General features: G+C 34.6%; 1 protein-coding gene and 1 long non-coding RNA gene across 2 annotated transcripts; both read right to left on the bottom strand.

Moving 5' to 3' along the window:
* Positions 1 to 1,082: 1,082 nt before the first annotated feature.
* On the bottom strand, positions 1,083 to 2,430 carry LOC147763697 (uncharacterized). The gene is made up of 2 exons (XR_015332881.1): positions 2,007 to 2,430; positions 1,083 to 1,212 (listed from the first exon to the last, which is right to left on the bottom strand). It is a non-coding gene; the product is annotated as an uncharacterized LOC147763697 (long non-coding RNA).
* A 6,784-nt stretch (positions 2,431 to 9,214) lies between these two features.
* Positions 9,215 to 24,158, bottom strand: LOC106178803 (tubulin-specific chaperone D). The gene is made up of 36 exons (XM_013562153.3): positions 23,949 to 24,158; positions 23,086 to 23,136; positions 22,697 to 22,794; positions 22,407 to 22,508; positions 22,053 to 22,199; positions 21,554 to 21,692; positions 21,195 to 21,290; positions 20,690 to 20,822; positions 20,225 to 20,373; positions 19,906 to 19,966; positions 19,584 to 19,690; positions 19,343 to 19,405; positions 18,893 to 19,049; positions 18,400 to 18,573; positions 18,052 to 18,132; positions 17,780 to 17,853; positions 17,452 to 17,569; positions 17,118 to 17,178; positions 16,931 to 16,985; positions 16,664 to 16,726; positions 16,372 to 16,427; positions 16,089 to 16,170; positions 15,651 to 15,705; positions 15,286 to 15,444; positions 14,638 to 14,778; positions 14,024 to 14,107; positions 13,684 to 13,785; positions 13,348 to 13,401; positions 13,017 to 13,155; positions 12,668 to 12,789; positions 12,312 to 12,389; positions 11,969 to 12,058; positions 11,601 to 11,688; positions 11,208 to 11,317; positions 10,436 to 10,514; positions 9,215 to 10,303 (listed from the first exon to the last, which is right to left on the bottom strand). The coding sequence occupies exons 1-36, from the start codon at positions 24,127 to 24,129 to the stop codon at positions 10,280 to 10,282; spliced, it is 3,573 nt and encodes a 1,190-aa protein (XP_013417607.3). The 5' UTR covers positions 24,130 to 24,158; the 3' UTR covers positions 9,215 to 10,279.
* Between the last annotated feature and the right edge of the window lie 124 nt (positions 24,159 to 24,282).

Here is a 24,282-nt window from a genome sequence, read left to right as displayed (position 1 = left end):
AATCCATTCCATATGAGGGGTGACAGGTGGGACGAGTCCATTCGATTTGAGGGGTGGCAGGTGGGGCGAGTCCATTCAATTTGAGGGGTGACAGGTGGGGCGAGTCCATTCCATTATAGGGGTGACAGGTGGGGCGAGTCCATTCCATATGAGGGGTGGCAGGTGGGTCAAGACCATTCTTTTTGGGGAGAGCACACAAGTAAAATCACAAAATTACATATTAATGCCACTGCAATTAGGTGTATAAAAGAACACTATATTTTTAGAATTGTTTTACCAAGTTTTATGGGGTTAAGACTTTGTATCATGCAGAAAATGACATTAAATTATTTGGCTAAAAAACTACATTTTTTACAATTTATCAAAAAGATTACCTTTTTGTCTGCACATTTGGGACTTTGTGGAAATAAATCTAGGTCACAAAATTAAATCAAAGGATCAATATATTCTATTTATGATTTTAATGAGACATTTTCAAATATATTGGAATATGCAGACCTAATTTTTGGGTGGAGCAAATTTCAACTGTTGCCTTTTCTAAAGTGTGTCATGATCTCTCAGATTTGTTTTAATTTAAAATTGAAGTATTAGTCTGATGAGGTCGTGAAATTTGAATAAATTTTCTGTAGCAAACCAGAACCCTTAAAACATGGACCTATATTAAATTAAGAAAATTATATCCCGAAGGACGAACTTATTTATTCCAATAGATATAAAAAAAAACTTCTCTCCACATAATAAAATGTAGGGCAGATTTTCAAAAAGGCAAGATCGTAAATTCATAAAAATTATATTTATAAATGTGGGCTGTTGGAAAATCCTGCGGATGTATTTTTTAAATTCTCAACTTCAGTTATTTACAAAATACTGGGCATATTAACAAACCTTTTAAAACCTTCGATTTAAGACATCTAGCTGTTACTGTAGAAATCATCTATCCCAAACACAATGATTACAGATCATTTTTAACAGATTTAATTTGATAGTGCACAGGCAAAAATCATATCTTCATAACTTTACCCCTAACCATCTACTACTACTAATATTTTTATCATTATTTCATATCGAAATAAAAAAACAAATAATTACAAACGTTTTTATTCAATTTTAAAACAAAAGATGCATGGATGTGCGTAGGGTTCCAGAACGTGAATGACCGGCTTGGTTGCTAGCAGGCGGGTGTCGTGCAGTTCTCAGCATCTCAGTGGACTTCTGAAATGAGAAGGTAATGTTAGCAATATCTGACTAAACGGGGAGACACGGAAAATACGACCAATGCATTTTACATCTAAGAGAAGAGGATACTTGAAATGATGTGGGTGTTTACTGACTTGTCCAAAGTTAGGCTCAGATAGCACCCCAAAAAAGTAATCGATATCTATGTTGCCTAACGCCAAAATTAAGACCTTAAGTTAGTAATAAAGATATTTCAGGTGTTTTGCTTTGAAAAAACACTTCTCTAATTTGTGGAGATCATCACAAGGGACGTTTATTTATTTTACCTACTATGTTATGTTGTAATATCTAAAGTCGCTTTGCACCACGCGTTTGGGAGCTATATTTCGCTTTAGTTTAAATCATTTCCAGTATTTCAACACTGCTTACAAACATTTTACAGGTACATGTATAATAAAATAAACAAACCTACAAAAACTGATTTTATATTTTAAACTATCGTGATTGTCGTAAAAGGAGACGTTTGAATTTTTGATAAACTTTGACTATAAAATTGATGTACACGTTCATGGGGCACGCTTGTCTAAGAATCAAAAGCTCAGAACAGTGACAAGTACGGTATTATCATCTAAATCATTCTGTGATCTTTTTAGTAGTATGCCCATTTACTAATTTGCTTAATGATACTTTGAGTAACATAACAGAAACGGCAGGCAAAATATAACAAATAGTAGTGATATACTAGTAAATACTTTTCGTAAATTTTCTTGCATTCTTCTACCCTCTTTCTATCAACTGACATAGGTTACTGATGAAAAAGTGATACTTACGAAACATGCATTTGCTTCTACGCCTCATAAAGGCTCGACCTTGCGACTGCACCACACGTTGAACAACATTGCGTCTTCACCCAGCTGTGTCTTACTGCCTAGTGAGCATTCGGAAATACAGATCGCACTATCGTGAGCAAGTTATTGTTATGCAAATTACAGACAGGCACGGCTCATTTTAGTCGAGGGACTGTGGATGAAACCGTTCACGAATGGTCACGGTCAAATGCATGTACAGTGGCGGATTTAGAGGGGATGTTATATTACGACAGTATTTATCGTATATCTCCCACACAGCTTTGGTCTGATGTTTGCTCTAAGTTCAATATACGCCCTTGGTTCTCCGCCAGGGGTGCAACCATGTGTACCTAGGAGCCACATACAACGGGGGAAGCATGGCCGCTAGGGATGCTTCGATGACGTCAGAGCGGTCGCAGACTGCTTCTGCAGAGTCAAAATACATCGCACACTCTCCATGAAAACACGCGTTACTGGCTTAAATTTTAAACAAATAAATGTTTTATTTAGAACAATAAAGCTGACAACGCAAATGAAAACCCATTGTTACTAACAGCATGGTCAACTTGAAGATTCTACATCAAATTCTGATATTTTCAATAGCAACAAGTTTTAATTGTCAATTAGAACTATTACCCGCAATCATTAAAGAAGAAATGTCATACATATAAATATATGAAAACCCATATGCTTGTGCTAATTCATAATTTTTACCTGGAGAACTTAAAAAAGTCTGTAATAATTTTGCATTTTTTGTTCGTAACAAAGCCTTCTCCCGACAACTGGTGGCGCCCAGTGAAATCCAAGTAATATGAAATTAAGGATCCGAGATCAGAAATGGACTCTCAGGGGAAGAGATAAATGTTCTGCAGCAGTGCCATACGCTTTACATAGAGGATAATTTCTATCCTTGTTAATTCAGACAAGATTACTTTTGCCACGGGCGTCGAATAAAATCAATGGTGTACGGTTTTCCTTGTAACTTTTTCTTTGTCATCGTAAGTGGCCACGGTCTACGCGACGCGTCTTACGAACTACACCTTGATACTAATTACAAAATGGGGTTGGAGTAAGTCGGCGACTAGAGCGATGCGGATTGTAGAACCTTCGGTTTTTTGGTGTGTACCCGAAATGTTGTGAAATGCATCAATAAACTATATTAAACTGAATAAACCACCACAGGGGCGGATCCAGGATTATTTGAAGGGAGAGTCCGGGGCCCGAAATTTTTGATATTTTAGCGGGCGAACGGTGCCATTTCGTACGGTTTAGAACTATGATTCAGCTAGTCAAATTTCTAATTTTAAGAGGGGACCATTGGTGTGATTTTTTCAGAAATCGAAGGGGTCAGGACCCCCCCTGACACCCTCCTAAAACCACCACTGCACCGTTATCTAGGGTTCATTAGTTCCGGGAAGGATTAAATTGACATCAATGAGTACTGTAAGTAATGGATCGGCCTTTGATGAGGTTATGGGTAAAAAAGAAAATCCACAGGCGCCATCCACAGATTAGCACGCGTGATTATCAAATATAGCCTGCGACTACAAAACTACATTGCGAAGCTAGCAAATATACAGTCACTAAAGAAAAAATCCATTTCCATTGCTATAAAATTTAACACATTCCTATAAATTGGAACTTTCAGACTATTTAGGCGAACGTCTGTAAAGCCTCTCTTCTGGTCCTCAAATCAAGTTCGGTCCCTTGGTTCTAAACTGTTTACCAGAGGCTCTGTTCTGGTCCTACACCTGTTAATGTCCATCATGACGTGTTCTAACGTGTTCCCCAAACGTGTCTTTGGCTGACTCTCTTTTGGGCCCCAAACTTTTTCTGCGGTATAGTCTTCATTTGGAAACCTGCCAGTATGACTTTCGGGGGGAGGGGAGGGGATTAATTACTTGCAATTAAGCAACTCAACTAACGGTCATTTGGTTGATTCGCGAGATCAACGGACTACCTGGCTATTATTTCACAGCATAAATGGAAAGATATAAATTGCAGAGTAACCTTGTGTCGCAAGGATACTACTTATAGTTATTTATTCCCTTCATGCTCCCTCTTCCTCCCCCCCTCCCCGGGCACTTGTAATTGATACTCCGTATCTTGATTAATGTGGAAGAATTGAAAGATGAAAAGAGCGCCCAGACGTGCTTTTGACAGGTCAGGTCACGAAGTAACGGATACGGCATCTCAGGCTACAAAATATGGCTTCACAGGACAGTGAACAAACTCGAGAAATTTCCCTCTCCGACAAAATTCCGAGCATATATGGTAACCCTGCTTCCTATATGTCTTAATATTTAATATTTAAAGAAGATTTTATTGCAGGATTTTACAATATCACTACTTTGCACCATAGCTATTATATGGCGCAGAGTACAGGTTCCAAACAGGTATACCTGCAAACAGTAAAATTGTTTGATATTAATAAAAATATAAACAATAATGTTGATCATAATAAGTAAACCACTCAGCAGTCTAACTGGCTACGGGTTATTGCCAAGATGTGTTTAGTTTATAACACTCTCCCATAGTTCGGGACATTTACAGAATGTCTTGACCTCTCTCTCCCTCGTCATAAATCTGACATTTAAAATTAGTATTTCAATTCAGGATATTAACAGAAATGTGTGAACATTATATTAATTTGAGAAAGGGTATTTTACAGTGTTCGTAAATGTTACAAAGGAAATTACCAAAAATATATAGATTTCCATATTGAGAAGACATGTTCCTCTACTCCCCCTCTCCAGATTTCCTGTCCCGAGGAGCAATATGTTTGTCCTAAGCTCTGAAGCTCTGGACGCGCTTGATAGAAACCAGATGTGGAGATAGTAAGATTTTATTGCCCGAGCCAGACTACCGACTTTCCAATCTTACAGGTTGAAATAAGTGTGGGCAGGGGGGGGGGGGTATATATCTTCTTAACCGAACCATGATAAAGTATATCAGAAGAAAGGTTCAACTTGACTTTTTTTAAAAATTCAAATCGTTATTTCATAACATAATTTAGTTGCTATGCCCTTATGCCCCCCTCCCACCCTGAACTCTTGTAATAAATATTCATTTTTTTTCATATGAAAAATGAGAGCGTAAATTAACTTATCCCAACCGCTCACGTTTTGCATAACGTTTTTATGAATGTTTCACATTACTTTAAATAACTGCTGACGGCTTTCCCTATAAGAGGGTACAATAACATAAGCCAGTGAAAATTAATGGAACGTGTCATATTTTTATTCCGATATTTATGGCTCACATTATCACTTTTTGTTGAAAGTTTTCTCACATCGAACTTAATTGGGTTGGAGTGTCTACATCTGTAGCGGTGCTTTAAAAGGTCACAAAGTTACCAATTTTTTAGATAGCGTTATGCAGGACTTAGGTAACTTTTATATAAACTGAAAATAATATACTGTAGATTGATTCACAACTCTGCCGCCGGTCGAATGCATGCCCGTAATAAAGACCAACCAAAATTAAATGCCCGTGTCTGGTGCGAGTCCTCACACATAATTATAAAACATAGCAAATTACAGTATTTTATTCCATAAGTCTTGGTTATAAAATTATCAAAGGCATTCCAATTATAATCGACACATAAATTGTATTCATATTGTCATTTTCATCCACACAAGTGGATGCATATGTTACAGTGAAATAAACTAAACTAAACTAAACATAAACCATAACCCCAACCAAAAATTAATCCCTGACAAAGCTTAGATGTAACGAATTAACACAATCTTCCAACAATCTGCTTAAATAATAATAATAATAATAATAATAATAATTTATTGAGCACTGAAATGTTTTTACATTTAGAGGCTCTCTAGCTATTATACATTATACATATGGAAAGATAGTAAGGATAGTAAGTAAATGAAAGAGAAAAAAAATTATACTTATATAAAGTTACACAAGCTAAAAGCTCTAATTAGTATTGTTAAAAGCTCTAATTAGTATTGGCGCTGTTCTGAATCTTTCCCTTGAAGTGGTAAATTGAAACGGGGATGTTAGCTTTTAATTTTGCCCAAGGGAGAACGGCGTTGTGTAACAGTAAATTGCATTGGTATGCATACTTATACTACGTAGTTATACTGGATCTTTCCTCTACCATTAGTCCCTCAAATTTACTTTGGTCAGATCACTGGGATTTCATGATATTCCCTTCACTGTACGCTCCTAAAGCAATACAATTGGGATGCTACATGTAAGTTGTCATCCAGTAGCAAAACATCACTTGAACATTATCCGAATGATAGGGGATATATAGCTTGTGAAAGCCTAGGTATAAATACCAACAAGGTATGCAGCTCATCTCTAAACTAGCCCCGTCAATCAAACACACAATATCTTCACTTGCGTCTTAGTTTAAATGCAGTCAAACAGGCTATAAATACGAATATATTGCGCGTTTATTTTAGATCCGCTGATTCGAAAATAATATAATCCATTTCTACTACTTGCACAAAACGCCTACATTTTGGTATTTTTATAGTGACCATACCTATACCCTAAATCCTGAAAATTGAAAAAAAAATTCTGAAACAAAATGCGTAAATGAATAAAGTAGCTAGACTATCCTTCATAGGGAGCTCTTTACATAAATTGCAGTATTAATAGATTTATAAAACGAATGCAGTAAAAATCCATTATACTGTGCCTATTTAAGCTCTGAATCACTATAGTTCTTGACAGTCCAGTGAACATTTAGGAAACTCACGGGAATAAACGCGTCCATATGAAAATAAGAGCTTATACTAACTTAAAACGGAATAAAGAACGAGTGAGTGAGTGAGTACACCCCCACTCCACACACACACACATGCACACAATCACCCACGAATGTAACTGTCTTGAAAACAAGAAGCAGAGAACGCCATAAACTTTTTAGTAGTATTAGGCATCCTAAAGGTAGTCACGCAGCAAAACTTTTGTGTTCTTTAAAAAATCTGAGAATATATTATAGCAAATATAATGCAATTTAAATAATTGAAATGCATTTCTTTCCAACATTCAGTTTACGTACGTTTTTTGGTAGCCTCTCAAAGTTTTAAACCTCAAATATTGGAGACCATAATAGAGTCAGCCAAGGACACGTTTGGGGAACACGTTAGAACACGTCATGATGGACATTAACAGGTGTAGGACCAGAACAGAGCCTCTGGTAAACAGTTTAGAACCAAGGGACCGAACTTGATTTGAGGACCAGAAGAGAGGCTTTACAAACGTCGCTAAAATACACTCAGAAATTGATACCTTTCATAAAAATGAACCGATCATGCTGAGTTTCGAACTGAGCCTGCCATTTTATCAAATAATAATAACGATAGCCAATAGTAGTCAGGGCCGTAGCCTGAGTAAAATGCCAGGAGGGGCAGTAAGCGGACACGAGGGGGCGAAGCCCCCGATGGGGGAGGGGGTGTCACCCTCCCACGGTGTGGAAAATTTTTAAAAACTGTATGTATAATAATGCATTCTGGCGCATTTTAACTGTTATTTATTGCTCAATCAGAATTTTTTTTTACCTTTGCGATTATTATTATTATTATTTTTTTTTTTTTGCACCTCAAATCCCAGGGGGGGCAGCTGCCCCCCTGCCCCGCCGGAGGCTACGGCCCTGGTAGTTTTGAAGTTAAACATAAATACGGTTTGACACTTGTAAGTTGCACAACAGGCGTATGGGACATTAACGACGCTGCCAAACATACAGACACCAAACAACAAAACGTATTGCAAAAATATATACAAACATTATTTTTGGAAAATAAACCGGTGTGACGGAACTGAGAGTCCGGGACTGTCAGATTTCTGAATCTGACACTCTTCTTTGAAATACAGGGTCCCTCCGGACCCTGAATAATCTTAATATAAAGTGTCCCCCGGACTCTCTGTTATACCGGATCCCACGTTCCGTAAAAGGGTAGGACTCTCCGTTTCGTTACACCGGTCGTGCTGATTTTCGAAGGAAATGTACCTTTTACCACAAAAAGCTATTCCGAAAATTTTAAGTAATACAGATATATCATTTTGAATGGACAACAGATGCAACAGCTTCGGCGACGACCCGGACAGGCATGGTGACCAAAATACACACAGACACATACAGTGTCTGCAGGGCCGGTTTTTGGGTGTCTTGGTGCCCTTAGCACTACAAACACCATGGTAACCCCATACCTGAACAGGTAAGCATACTTCAAAGTCCAATTAATATTTACTTATTATATATTCTTCTACTCTTTCTATCTTTTTCTTTTCTTTTCTCTCCGTCATTCAACATCATTTCTCAATTTTTATTAAGCTCTTTCTCTCCCATTATATATATATATATATATATATATATATATATATATATATATATATATTTTTTTTTTTTTTTTTTTTTTTTTTTTTTACTGTAGCAGCTTGGTCTGCTTGGTGTCTCTTAAGCCGTAGTGCCCGAAGCATGCTTTTCTGTCAAAAAAGTCGGAACGTCAGCAGCACCAGACCAGTTGTAGTTCAGATTAATAAGATTCACTTTCATACTGCTTAGAAGTACTTCTGTATCATAAAATAACTACATAAAATAAAATGGCGATTTGCACGCTTCTTGGAAATACAAATAACCTACCCTCTACCAGGGTGGCAGATATTATAGGTAAATTTCAAAAAGCCAGAGAATCAAATGACTATTTCTCTAAAGACATCTGTGAACATCTTGTGAATAATCAATCTGTCGCCCTTGTAAAGGGTGCAAATGACCTACGAATGCGCGGTCCGAGCCAACTCTCCTTTCTTACAGATGCAGCGTAAAGTTGGCTTGTTGTTTCCTGCGTATACTGACATGCGCTATACTAACTGGCAACTTACTCTCTAAAGATCTTTTATTTCTATGCAAATAACATGTATCCGTAGCGGGCAACCTTCAAAGTGAAGTACGACTTGAGATTTCCTTGCCCCCGTGGCTGGCTTCATTGCCGGTCCGGTCACTACAGAACTACTTTTTTACAGTGCAACTCCGTATAGTTCTGAATGTTCGTTTAGTCAGGACTAGTTTGGCGTGTTTCTGTATCTTCACAGCTCCCCTTTGGACTCCAGAGAAAGAAAATTCCAAGGTTCCCTGGGCCCATTGGTAGTTTATAATATCCCCAACACACTTACAATAAGACCCACTTTACTTTTATGTTGAGATTATAACAGTGACAGAAATTTTTTCATTTATTCGTTTGGCATCATGAAATTCAATACGCAGAATGACAAAAAGCAAAGTTTAGGTCAAAAGCATCGCCTAGAAAAAAAAATGAGACAAAGAATGACATTCACGTTACACTGATGAAATCATTTTTTTTAATTGTTTCACTTGGTGCTAAATGAAGCTATTTATTTGATATAAACACTACTCACGCAAATTGTACATGTTTTAACACATTTATGCTGCTAGAGTACAAAGAGTAAAGTATAGGAATACTTCACCATCTTAAACAGTGCAAAGATATGATATGACTGAAACATTCTGTGTTTCATCAATATTTAACATCAATTTTTAATCGTCTTAGTCCTTGACACAAAAACAAATCAACCCAACTATATTGATTGGCACAGAAATCATTTACAAACATTGTGAGGGAAGGAGGAAGATGTATTGATAAATGTAAAATTTCGTTTTAATAGTATATAAATAACCATGATACTTGTTATGTAAGTAGTTCACACTTAAAAAACAAGAGGATGTATTTCTAGATAGTATTTTTGCCTTAGTATCTTGATCAACGTCAATACATTTCTTCTTATGGTTGCAAGCTAACTGAGCTATATGTATATATATCAAAAATTTCAAATAAAAAATATCCATATATATTTCTAAAAAATGTACACAAAAATCAACAATTCCTGATTTAAAAACTGATAGCTATCACATTTTCTGTCCACATCAATAAATATGTTCAGTACATTCAATTCGGTTCAGTTCAATACTGATGTCAACTTAAATATATTTGCATTTGATGACCTTTTGAGCATGATATATTAGCGACTAGGGGATAAAAGAGGTATGGCTGCCTCCTATGCATGCACCACCAGCTGGATTAAGCAAAATGGGGGAATAATACACAGATGCAATTTTAGTACACATTGGTAATTTGTTATATATGATCACCTGAGGTGAAAATAGCAGAGCAACTAGGTATGGTTCAAAAGGAATGGTATTCTTTGCTGAATGTATAACTGCTTTTAATTTTAAAAGATTCCATTTGCTTTTTTTCATTTTTTTCTTAGGATTCCTTCATGGGCTGCTTCTGAAATAGAGCAAAATAGATATTTGACTCTCCTGCAAATTTTTTCAAGTTAATCTAATTCAAAACAGAAACTTCTTATAAGTAATACACACAAAATATCAGAAATTACATGTTCTACAAAAACAAAATCACCTTCATAACTGGTGGGGGCACATTAAACAAGCTGCAGAGCTGATTTCTCATTGGACGCAATTTTTCTACTTCATCATCCCTAAAACAAAGAAATGTGCATTGAAATCAAATGGACCAACATCTTATCTGTGTCTATTTGAAAAATCCAGTCTATTAGAAAAACAAAAACAAAAACAACTCTCTCAGACAATGATTTATAAGTTATAAACAGCAACTTGCAGAAATTCATGCAGAAAAACGAGAACTCCTCACATGTAATGCGACAAGGTACGAAACTTAATCACACAGCAATTAAAAAAAACATGGAATCTCCTTCCATGTAGACATGTAAAATTAACCATAAAAAGCAACTAACAGATTTTCTTCATGTTCTCACAAACTATAAGGTGTAACCTTAAGTCACAAAATTCACTATGGAACAAGTATACTCTGGTAAATTGAAATGTCAGTAAAGGTAATGAGCAAACTATGACATAAGTTTGTACTTCATGGAAAAGCATAAATCAAACCCAATAAGATTAATGGAATTCTTTTGAAAAAACGTTTTCTTAGAAAGCAAATTTGATCTTAAAAACCACATGAATCTTTAAGTGATAATTTGACAAAACATCCAATGCTTTATCTATAATCAAAATTCAATTACAGTAGATGACGTACCTCATTTTAACAAGTCAAATGGTTATATCTAGAAGACACATATTCTGTCCTTGCTAATTAATATATGTCAAATTAAGAACCTTCTTGATCATTAAATAAATTGACATCAACTTACCATGATGTTTCACTCAAGAGAGTAAGAAGTTCATCCAAGTTCTCATCTGGGCCTACCTCTTCATATGTCACCAATGCTTCATACACTTTATTTGCAGTCGTCTTCCGGATCTGACCAAAGACATAGTATAGAGATAATATCCGTAATGGAAATGTATCCTTGATAATTAAGAGTCCTTCATGATATGCTATACAATACACGAATAACACAAGCCCAAATTCCTAGCATGTACCTTTCATCTTGAAGGGCCGATTTCTCAGGTCATATCTTACCTTACTGTTCTTGATGCAAGATTTTAACCAATTTAAACTTTCTTAAACACAAACAAAACTAAGTATACATTAAGACTGATCATATTAAAGAAATCTAAGAATCAAAGTTACATGTACTTACAATAGGATATCTGTGACAGAGGAACACCATTAATTGAATGAGTGCCTTCTTTTTGGTTTCTGATGAAAACTGAAGTAATGTGCAGAATCTGTGGAAGAGAATAACATTACAAGCATCAAATAATACAGTAAAACTAGAATCCAAGGTAAAGTGAAATGATCCTACCTGCTGCATAGAATAAACACTGCCACAGGTGTTTAAAAGCTTTGCGAGTTCATTTACAATACAGAATCACAAAACATGAGAAGTCAGTGAAAGTCACACGATTCTTCTGGCTTGTAATGAATTAAACATAATTACTGAAGATTTAAAGCACATATATATTATTTTTCAAGCCAAAAATTGAGTTATATATATGAAGTACATACATATCGATGCTGGCCAGCAGCTTCTGCACTGCTCCACTGCGGGATATCTCCTGCTTACAAAGGGTTAATAAATCCATAGGAAATGTGTTGCTGAAAGAGGAAGGATAAAATACATCTTCCAATGACCCTTCTCAAACTGGCAATTAACTCTATAGTAAGCTTAAAAAAAGGGACAGACTTATCTTCGTTAGGTTTATCAATGTGTAACAATACACATCAACTTATGTAAAAAATAACCCTAATGAAATAAACTTTGATGCTTGTTACCACTTTATATTAAAAGGGAACTTTATTTCTCAGAAGAAAGAAAAGAATTGTCTGCAATACTTTTAAATTTTATTACCTTTCGTCTTCACATATGACTTGAAAACACCCATTAGTTAACAACTGATCTAGCATTTTCAACATTGGCAGAGAAACCCTGGACAAAAAATATAAAATTGCGTTAATAACTTAAAGTACCTGTCTAGTGATTATTGAGGCAAATAAACAGCAAAGAAGCACAGCCCTGCACATAATAACATCTTTCTTTTAATTGCATAATACAAACTTGTCATGGATATCAAATTCAAAATGCCTGACTCTTGAAGTCTTCACATAAATTCCGCTAATTGAGCACACCATGTAGAAACAAAGTATAATCAAACCATTTCCTCTTTCATAACTTTTTATTAAATAGGAAATCTTCTTTAAACTTACCTGTCAACTTTTTGGTAATCTTTGAAGATTTTTATCAAGACATCTGCAAAGTTTTGTACAGCTCCAGCATCATTGGAGAGGCTTTTTAGGTAGCCAATTAATGAAGTTCCAGAGTGCTTCACCTGAAGACATCAAAACAATAATCATAATCTCAATCAAGGATTGACTGATTACAAATAATCAATATGAATATAAGTTAGACTTTAATACAATTCATAAAAATTCATTTAAAAGAAGCAACTAAAGTAAATAACATTGATAAACTGCTTCAATCATCTCCCATTGAAAAAAGTATTAGTATTTTTATATAAGAAAATGAACAAGCATTTGTCATTGTTCATTAACTCACTAAAGACTCTGTCAATCCACCCACGCTGACTGTCATTCCCAGCAGAACAGAGTAGCAGTACACTGGTACACTTAGCAGTTTGGTAAGCCTTGGGAATGTATCACTTGGTACTGCCCAGTTTAAACCTTTTATTTCCTCCCTTCAACAGAAAGTCAGTAATGAAGAATTCAGTGTTATCTCGGACTTTAACATACAACAGAAAGTGAAATCTCTAGTCTTTGTGCAAAATCAAATGAAAACTGCCCATTTAAAGTACAGCTCATACTTCAATTTGGTCTTTTGATGCAAATCCTATTTCAAAATGATTTAGAATAAAACAAAAAAGACCAACCATGGAAATATCTGTAAAAGTTCTTCTTTGTGTGGAATGTTTGGAATTTCTGGACTGAAAAAACAAAATGTGATACATTATGTCCAGGCAGAATACATATACCCAAAATAGCAAGGCCAAATAACTAAAATTAAGCCCATTAGAAATAAAATCTGAAGTTGCATAAACAAAAATTATACAAAAGCACTTCAGTGTTCAATTTACAAACTGCTGATTTTACTTTCTATTTTTCTTTTTCTTTTTGTGGTATGGGGAGTAATTTCTACATCCATTCTAAAAAAAAAAGTACAAAAATCTAATAATAAAAATCAGTCCACTGGACTTTCTGCTGCTCACCTGTGATATAACAGCTTCATGAATGTCTCCCCAGCAAGTGCCCTTGTTCTGTCTATCTTTTCAGATGCTTGTTGAACCAGACAGCAAAATAAATGCTTTGTTCTAAAAATTAATGAGATCATCTTAAATATTACAGTTCCTCTTGTATAAAACATTTGTACCAAATACCTTCCTATGCATGCACCACCAGTTGGGTCAAGCAAATCAGGGGAATAATGCACAGATGCAATTTTAGTACAAATTGGTAATTTGTGATATGTGATCACATGAATTAAATAAATTAAATTAAAAAATTAAATTAACTGAATTAAAAAATAAAGTTTTTTTCAACATTACTTACATTTCAGCAGTTATAAGTCTTGGATTCACTTTGACAGTTAGGGTAATTAATTCACAAAGGGCACACATGGCAGCTTCTCTCACGCTACAATTCAATATGAAAATGCTGAGTTTTATGATAAAAAACAACTAGCTATGCCTGTTAGGTATAAAAAAAACTCGATGGAAGTTAGAGTATAGATTTATCGTATCAGTTTCAATCTTCTTACTATTGAAAAAGTGGAATATCTATTAGATCCAATATTTCACCAGTAGTTCTTGTCCAACGTCCACTTTTATTATATTCATTATATATACCAGTTCAGAGATTTCTATTGATACAGTGAATGTATACCCTACTGACACTAAAACATAGCAAATGAAACTATCTACACTACTAAGCTTTTGTGTACACTTGCAACCTTGCAGTGAAAATTTTAAGAATTTCACTGGTTAACAAGTCTACTGTTCTAGATCAAAATATGACTTGGAATTAAAATTCATCTAAAATGAATGATAACAGCCCCATCCAGTCTAAACCTCTCTTCTTACATTAATAAATCATACTACATCAGATACAAATATCTATCACATCTTATTCACTAATTTCACGGTCTATATGACCTCCTTTCTTACCATGCCCCCACATCTCCCCTGCTGTCCAGGGTATAGTCACCCATGGCCACAAACAAGATGTCAAACTGCTCATGTATGTTCTCCTTACATATCACACTGTGGGGGCTTCCATCTGTCTCCACTCCCACTGTACGGAATATGCTGAAAGAAAACAGTATTCAAACATTGCTGACCAGGTTCCCAACATAGATTTGAAAGGTGTTATTTCTATAGACTTCTGACACTGTATCTACTTAATTTCTTCTGACAAAATAACTCTCTCATCATGTTTATAACTAAAGTCAAATTTGGAAGTTTAAAAAGTATTTTTCTATTTCCTACTATTACTGGTTATTTTAAGTGAATATAAATTTAGGAACCTATTCTTCACTCATACCAAATCAAACTGTGACTGATTTTTATTCCCTACCTTGACATGTAATAATGAATACATTTCATGGCCCAAAATACATCCTTTACAGCCCATAAAAGTGTGAATTGTGTCAGAATATATATTCTGAGAAAGGATTCTACATGAAAGCAACGTATTAAAATAATGCCTGCAAAGAAAGTTTGAGATTAATTTTTGGGGAACAGTATTCTTTTTGTTAAGTTTCTTATCAACACACCCACCAAAGCTTGAGATTACAATACAGTGTGATGTCTCACCATGTCATAGCATTAAGTGCCTCCTTTCTAGCTTCAGCAAAGGTTTTGTCTTTGTCTGTCATCACAGTTGCAGCATGGTTCAGGCTTTGAAAAACTGGTTTCAATTTCCCTTGAAGCATGAACTTTGGAAACTGGCCTATGGCCTGAGAAAAGCCCATCCTTTGTAAAAATATAATAAAGACTGGAATGAGAACTTTGTCCACTTGGATAAAGGACTGAGACTACAAATACGTTTGGTTTTCAATATTCAAAGAATATTAACTGAAATCCATTTTGCAATGTAACTTATGCATTTATGTTATAGAGTTCATGAACTGTGAGACAAATGATTTAGCAATGGAAAAATTTTAAAACAAAAAGCTCACCTAGTAATTTCAACTGTGCTCTTGAGCTCTTCTATGTACCTAGTCAAAATCTTTTCTGCAATATATAATGCCGTTTTTGCTTGAAACTATGATAAAAATATGCTGATACAAGTGTTTGTGGAATACATAACTCTGTGATCTTTGTATAAAAATTTTAGCAAAACTTTAGTGCAAGCTATCTGCAAAAGTAGCTTTCAGTCTGATCTGATGACTTTTTATTCAAGAAAAACTAAAATACAAACAAAAGTTTTCTCGGCAACAAATTCCGAAGCACATTTTACTTGCCAAAAAAATATCCTTTAGATACCTTAAGTATACCACATATTAGTCATATACAACCCTTTATGGTCTTCATTAATTATCTATACAACTGGATTTTATGTGAAAAACAATGCCCTGATTTTAAAAAGAAATAAAGAATTTTTTCAGCATTTTTACCTTGAAATTCAGGTTTCGGTGAACCATCAGGCAGAGAATGATACTCGGAGAAAAAGGCAGGAATGGCAGAGGTCGCAGCAGCCTAAAAATTAGAAAATATGTCTTAAATCTGCATGCACCATCCATGTGCTTATCTTCACAGAATCTTGAATCTATAACAATAAATTGTTATCATTAAAAACCTAAATATTTAAGTCAAACGAGAAGAAAGTACAACAATTTTTATCAAAACTCAACAGTGTGCTGCCCAGCCTAGATTTCTAGAGTATTAAAAAACACTTACCTGTATTGAAGGTTCTATATGCCTGAGGCAGTCATCAATGATCTCCTGCCAGCAGTCTAATAAGGAATGACAATAGTTAAAACGAAAAAATATTTCTTTCCTGCACTTGCATCACTGTATATATGAAGGGATATTTAAACCAATTCCTTTAAAATTCAAATTACCTCTTTGCATAGCAACATTAGCCATGTAAGAAATAGACAAAAATGCATGCATGAATTTTGTTCAAGCTTTAAAAACCATAAAAGAATCATTAATCAGAGGTTGGATTTAAAATGCTGTAAACTCTTACCGATGATAGTGTCATTATGATAAGGCATCTTGGCTATTGACAATTTTTCAATCAAACAGGAAACTGGAAATACAGAATTAAAAAATAACATCTATTAAAACAAATTATATCATAACCCTGCTTATGTTCAGATACCAGGATTCTTAAAATTATTCATATTCATATATAAAACACATAAAGTCAAATAACTTCTTTAAAATAAGAGTAAAAAAATTTTACAAAGCAATTACTAATCAAATTGCATTCAGTATTGATGATATGCATTACCTGCTCTTCTCATCAATTCTCCTCCTAATCCACGAAAAAGTTTTGCATCTTGAAGCTTAAAGAGAACAAATATATTAAATTTTCATTTAACAAGGTTTTCCGAAGATACAAAAACTGTTTAAATGTAAGTTAAAGTTTTTTTAAAAGGAAATTTTAATGTGTTTAGAACAAAGAAAAAAAAACTTACTGTTTTTGCAATGTTTTTCAACCCATCAATAATAGAAGGATCCACCACATCAGTTATTTTTCTGTAAAATGTACAATGACATAATTTGCTACTCAACATGACTAAATACTTTGTTTAAAAAAGGAATACACACTAAGCTCTGACAAAGTCAATAATTAACAGTAGAAAATTCAAAATCATCATCCCTCAATCTTAATGTTTTACATAATACCAATCAGCTGATCACCAACAATCAAGGTGTATAACAAGCTTCTGTGACACAATAAGAGAGAATTCAAACTGGATCTGATAGAACATTAAATAGTCCACCAAGAGACAGAATGGCTTCCCATACTTCCCATTCTCCTGTGCCCACTCTGCCAGCCCCTGGGTTATATGTGCCACTGCCAGAATAGTCCCATGCCTGGTGTTCAAATCTATGCCTGTGGTTTGAGGTAGGAGGGCAGGGAGAACTGGAATGAAAGAGGACATTTCATACCATACTATACCATTCCATACCACACTATACCATAATGCACCATAACATACCATAATCCACCATATCATGACATACCATAATCCACCATATCATGACCATACCATAATCCATCATATCATGACCATACCATAATACTAACAACTAAAATAGTGTTTAATGACAGTGATATCTAAGACTGACTCACTTGTATTTGCCATATACTCAGGAGAACATGGAGTAAGTTTATACAATGCTTGTGCTGCCAATTCACGTATTACACTGCAACAAAGAACAGAAATCATTAGAAATGGGTATTATTTAATAACTGTAATGTCTGAACTAAGCAGAATTGACGACTGAAGAGATATTGCTAGTACTGTGAATAATTCACATCTCAATATAATTTCTGTTATGAACAAATAATATGTTACATGTGACACATACATGTGTGCTCTTAAGTTAAAACACCTGTCTTACCTGTCCCAGCGGTTCACCTTGACCTGTGCCAGGTGATCTATCAATGCTTTGGTATACTCCGGAAACTGTGCAACAAATACACTGGAAATGCAATAACTTTGCATAAGTCATCTCATGTAAGCTATCTACCTTATCATAAAAAAGTACATAAATAACAATAAAGTCACTGCAATAACACTTTCTTTCTTAATTTCTAAATTTAGCAATTTACCCTTCATAATAAACATCTTGTAATATTCATCTAGCATATGTTATATTATATACAGATATTACAAGAAATATCTGTCAATAGTAAGTCCCATTAAACAAGAATGTAAAAGTCTTTATACAAAGGCAGAGAGGTCTAACCTCAGTTCTAGATAGCAATAGGTCCTGTTTCCCACAGCATGGTAGTCTGCAGTAGTGAGTATATCTATACCATGAGGAAATGTACACTGTCTTCCTACATTCTCCTGGAAGGCCGCAGAGGCAGCCCTCCTTACATTAACCTCTCTGTCAAATACTGAGGCTATAACAAGGGAACTGAATGTGAAAGCAAAGATAGAAAAAACTTCTTAAAATCTACAGGATGGTGTCTTATAAACTTCTAAAAGACCATTTAGACCTTCAACCCAAATTTCAAAATTGAAATCATTTTGCTTAGCAAAACCATTCATTTAATAAGAACACCTCATAAACTAATTTTACCATTACACGTATTTTCAAAAAAAAAATGCCTTTCTCGCCCTTAGATCTATAACCAACATTTGACACATTTCAATAGTTAAGTTTAAAATTTTCAAACTGTAAACCAACAGAAAAAAATTAAAACATTAAAAATAATCAATATATATCACTATACCATGCAATATTGTTAACATATATCTTGATCTCCTCAGGATCATATGCTCTGGCAAAGGCCCAGCACACATAACAAGCTGCATCCCTGACATGGGCTCCCACCGAGAAATCACCTTTCTTTTCATCATAGGCCAAAGCTTTCAATACAATGGGGACCACTGATAATAAATACAAATACAGAAGAGTCAAATATTAAAAATGGAAAACCTGTAAATGTTCATATTTAATGTTATAAGTCAAACCTAACTGTCAAACCTGACTGTCAGCATATATATATATATATATATATATATATATATATATATATATATATATATATATATATATATATATATATATATATATATATATATATCAAAATTGGAATGCTTAATAATAAGGGAAATACTTTCGGACTTCATAACTGTGGAAACTAGGATTTTAACAACTGACATTTAATTGCCATACTGACCTTCAGACAGCCTCTCTGGCAGTAACAAACCACGTCTACCTAGTTCAGCCAGAGCAAGACATCCTTATTAAAGAAGAAGAAAAAACATATCCTCAGTCAAATGAATACTGTCTAATGAATATCTCTTGTTCCATCTCACTTTTATTTGGGAATTGGATTAAAACTTATCCATGGTTCTTTTGGTACAACTTATGACTAGAAAAAAAGTGCAGGATTACATTACTTTCTGTACAAAACTTACCCCCATGCCAAGCTGCGTCACTTTCTCTCAAGCTGAACAACTCCAAAACAGAACCAACTACTTCATCTGCTAATTCTTGTGGTAGCCTGCCAGTTACCCGACCAACACTTGTAAAAGAAGTGGTCAAGATAAAAAAATTATACACTGCATTTCATTATCATGTTTCTTTTCTTACAAATTGTGCTACTTGGGTTATCACTTCAAACATTTTTTAATTCAAAAATCTGATTTATATATAAAGAACCCAAAAATTTCTGAACATTTTGTGACTACATAACCCAGATAAAATCAGATTCTAATATGAAATTCAATGACAACTTACCCTTTGGCAGCAGACCACCTCACAATTGTGTCCTTATCTTTTAACCCATTCAGCAGTTGCTCTGGAAAAATTCCATGTTTTAAAAAATATTATTTTTCCTTTAAATTTTAGGATTACAATAATAAGAAAAATATTTCTAAGTATCAAAACTGCTGTTCAAGACTGAAAATTGTGAAAGCTTTTTCTCAGAGCTTTCGGCCATTATGGTATCCATAGCCTTGGATCACTCTGACATAAGACGTTGATGAAGTAATTATATGGTGGGAATGGCGAAGTTATGTTCCTATCTGTTTGACAATAATAACAATATACCACTAACCAATGACCTCTTCCATTTCATCTGGAATATCAAATTCCTCTTCTTCATCATCCTCCAGCTTAGTGTGCACCATAGTAGGCTTGGCAACAGCAGGAGTAAGGCCCTGCAAGGCCAGGTTCTCAGCCAGGGACCTGCTGCCTCTTTGGTACCTGTGTTCATATTGAGAGAAAACTCTTAGATAAGGCTTCAAGTACTAAGAACTTCTTAAGTATTCATTTTTTTTTTTCAAAATGAAGTTTGGAAAAAGAGTTTATTTTTAGAGGTTTTACCAAGTATTTAATACACCCAAAGTATTTTTTTTTTTCAAAATATATTGAAGGGGGAGGAGAGTGTGGTTTACTGTGGACTACTCATCTGGATCCATTCAAGCACAATACTGCTTCATATCAACAAAAGACACTTCAATATTAGAAAAAAAATACCCAACTTGCAAGATGCTTTCTATTTATTCTTTCAAAAACTCACCTCCAAGCTGCTACCCTGAACTTGAGAAAAGTAAGTCCCAATCTCTGCACAATCTTGATAGCTAACTTTCTCAGAATGGTATTGTTGACTTCACGTAAGTTGCATTCACCCAGTTTTTCCAAGACAATCGGTGCTGCAAAATACAAGACACTTGGTGCTGTAAAATTAATTGTCTCTTTTTTTCTGATCATGTTATTCTTCTGAACAACTTAATGACTCTAAGAATTTATGAACAAGTTTTCTTTAGGTAATTTATCTTTTTTAAGTGCTGAACAAAGTTTTACTGGCTTTGTTAAGTCATTTAAAAATTCTGACAACTTTTATTCACTGCTGACTTGCTAGTCTGTCATTACTTCTGGCCCCACTTTCCTCAAAGGCCTGCAAAATATTGCTTAATTTTACACTGCAAGACTAGACTACCTTGGATCATGATTCCCATTGTAACAATAAGCATTAATATATTATTTGCAGGAATAAACACTATTTCCATCACAACAGAGCTCACCAAAATCTATGACATCCTCTCTCTTTCCATGCTTGAAGATTGCTGCCAGGGTGGCCAGCTCTCCCCTCATGGCAGTCACTCCCTGCATTTTGCTGGCTGAAAATATGAATTTCAACAGTTCAAGTTTGATGTTCTAGTTCTAACTTTGAAATGTGTGTGCAGCCCATGCAAGTCATTTATAAGTCAGTCTAATTGTTTAAATTATGGGCTAAACATTTCCTTGTTTATGGGATAAAATTAGGTAAAAAACATTAAAATATTATCATTAAAGTAAATTGTAAATCCTGGTTTTAATCATTTTCAAAATTGTTCCAATGTTTTTCAATGATTTTAGACAAAATGTTGTTTGTTAAACTTACTGTCGGCTTTAACAAGACCCTGAACCAGCCAATCCATTAACTCTGGTAATTTCTTTTTTTTCACATCAGGCCTTGTCATAAATCTTGCTGCACAATATGCAGCAGCATCTAAGGCTTTGTCATTCACATTCAAATAAATCTAGAAGAAACAGAAAGAAAATTAGGCTAAGAAAGTCAAGGATATTTTGCCACTGAGGCATATGCAATTTTTAAAAAATGTACATTCAAGTGAGTTAAATAAATACTGGGTAACCAACCCAAAAGCATCTATCTTGTATTAATTGTACCTCGACCAGCTTTACTTTCATTAACCTCAAGTTAGTATACATCAACAAATGTAGTTATTCAGATAACGAATCATTCACAATTCAATTTTCTTTGGCCAGTGTATTACTAGTGTTTTGTTAACATCTTTCAGTTTCATAGCTATAACAAAATTCAAAATTCTTAAGCCTAAAGTGAAAAATAATTGTACCATAGAGATCAAATTATAAATCACCTTCACAACATCCAAGATTCTGTCCATGATTGGTTTCTTCAATTCCCCAGTGGCAGTCTTAATGTTACTGTCAAGTCTGACCATGTCAAAGGGGATCATACAAACTATGGACAACCATATCATCAGCACGTATCTGGTCTCCCATGTCTGGAATCAAATTGTTAGCATGAACAATGTTTGTTTACATCTAAGGCAGAACATTGTCAAAAGTCACAAGCTAGAGGTATAAGTAATCCATTTAAAATCATCCAGTAACCTTGACCATATAAATTTATATGAGATGCATTATAACTTTTAAAGCAAATCAGCTTATCAAAATCTTCCCCACGTGTAATATCTATTAAAAACTATTACCTCATGGTCCATAGGATTCTGCTGGGCCAATAATGCTAGTACTGGTTCAACATCAGCAACTTCGTGGGGCATCAAGCGCACTATAACTTTGTAGCCACGAACCTGAAGAATGTGAATATTCAAACCTTATTCTCCTGTGTAGCATAACTAACACTATGATGCAGTTGTCACCAGATACAAGCTTGATAGCAAACAAAATATTTCTAAATTGCAAAAAAATATATACTAAATAATTAGTCTTAATTACAACCAAAGATGCAAATACTAGTAATGATGAATGATTTTCTTACCTTTGTAATCAAGTAAAGACATTTGAAAACTAAGTGGATAACTGGCATTGGAACTGCAGATTCTCTCACAATTTCAATGAGCTGTCCCAGTAATTTCTCTAAAATATAATTATATACCATTAACAGGGAGAATAAAATGCATTTTTATCTTTCTTATGGACTGGAAAAAGAAGTTCTATTAAAATAAAACAATTTTTTTCAGTTATGCAAAATCCAATGCAATGTAATGTCTACCATCACTTTGATAATTGAAACTCATAGCAATTATTTGTTGCCACACCACACTCGTTAGTCTGCCAATATTTCTGAGCCCACTCTCCTCAAAATCCCGCTAAATCCTGCTTGCTATTGTTATGCGATTTTTAAAAACCGGTCACTACACTGCTTACCAAGGTGAGGATCCAGAAGATGAGGCTGTTCCTGGTAACTGTCCATTATAACTGGAAATCCAAGCATAAAAAGAGGCATTATAATGTTTCCCTCAGCACATGATAAGCTGGTTTAGTATAAATACTAATACAAGCAAATATTCCATAAATTTAATGTTTCTCCGCTGAAACTAAATCATATTAAAATGAATAAATTTGTTTGTTTTTTTTTTAAACTAAATTTAAATATTGCAAAGAGAATTCTATGCTTCTGACATAAGACAAGACTTGCATTAAATCTGAATCACAAAAAAAGGAAAGAAAAGAAAAGAAACAAAAAGCACAGGCATCAATCATTGGTAAATATTCTAAAGCAAACTATCTGATAACTATAGGTCTTCATAACCATCACAAACAGTCTGACAGCAACTTCTGTAATCACTGGTGGTGAGTCACCACACAGATCCAGTAGCTGATGTCACAGGCATGGCAGAGAAACAGATTAAAAACTGATAATATTGTAATGCAAAACAAAATTCTGGCCTACAAAACAAAACCCAAAAAGTTCTGTTGTATCATTTACGGACTTTCAATTTTCATAATCATTCTGAAATTGAGCAAGCCCAAGCGACTGTACTCGGGCGTACTTTGATCTAATATCTCAAGTTCAAGCCGTGTACAGAAGCAAAAGCCCAATCACTGCATCTTAGGGATTGCCAAAAATGCGTGTTATTTTAAATATACACAAATTTCTGATATAAACGGATTGATCAAATGCAATATGCACAGTGCATTGCGCAGAACAAAACTCCTTTTCGCTGGTAATATGAGACCGTTATCCGCTCCGCTCGATTAGACTGGTTTAACTTTACAATGTCACTTACCAGTAAAACGTTCAAGGGCCATTTCGACAGCTATTTGATCGGTGTAAATGTCTTTCAGGGTGCTTATAATGTTCGAAACCTCGTCTGCTTCCTTAAACTCTTCGCGAATAAGCCCTTCACCAAGAGCATCGAGATTCTGTCTTTCCTGTTCGTCTGCTTCCATCTCTGTTTCAGCCGCCATCTTCGAAACTAATAGACTCAGTTTGGAATTCAATAGGGTTAGAGAGTAAATGGCTAAGATAGAAAAAGAATTTAGCTGTAAGAATTAACAATATTATGAATATTCAAATTTTTTACTGTTTAAAATACATTATCTCAGTTTATAGAATCCATT

This window comes from Lingula anatina, chromosome 2, assembly GCF_051362555.1.
Source record: "Lingula anatina isolate TDL-2025a chromosome 2, LinAna3.0, whole genome shotgun sequence".
NCBI classification, from domain to species: Eukaryota; Metazoa; Brachiopoda; class Lingulata; order Lingulida; family Lingulidae; genus Lingula; species Lingula anatina.
Note: the sequence above shows the minus strand (reverse complement) of the source record. Positions and strands in the feature narration are given on the sequence as shown.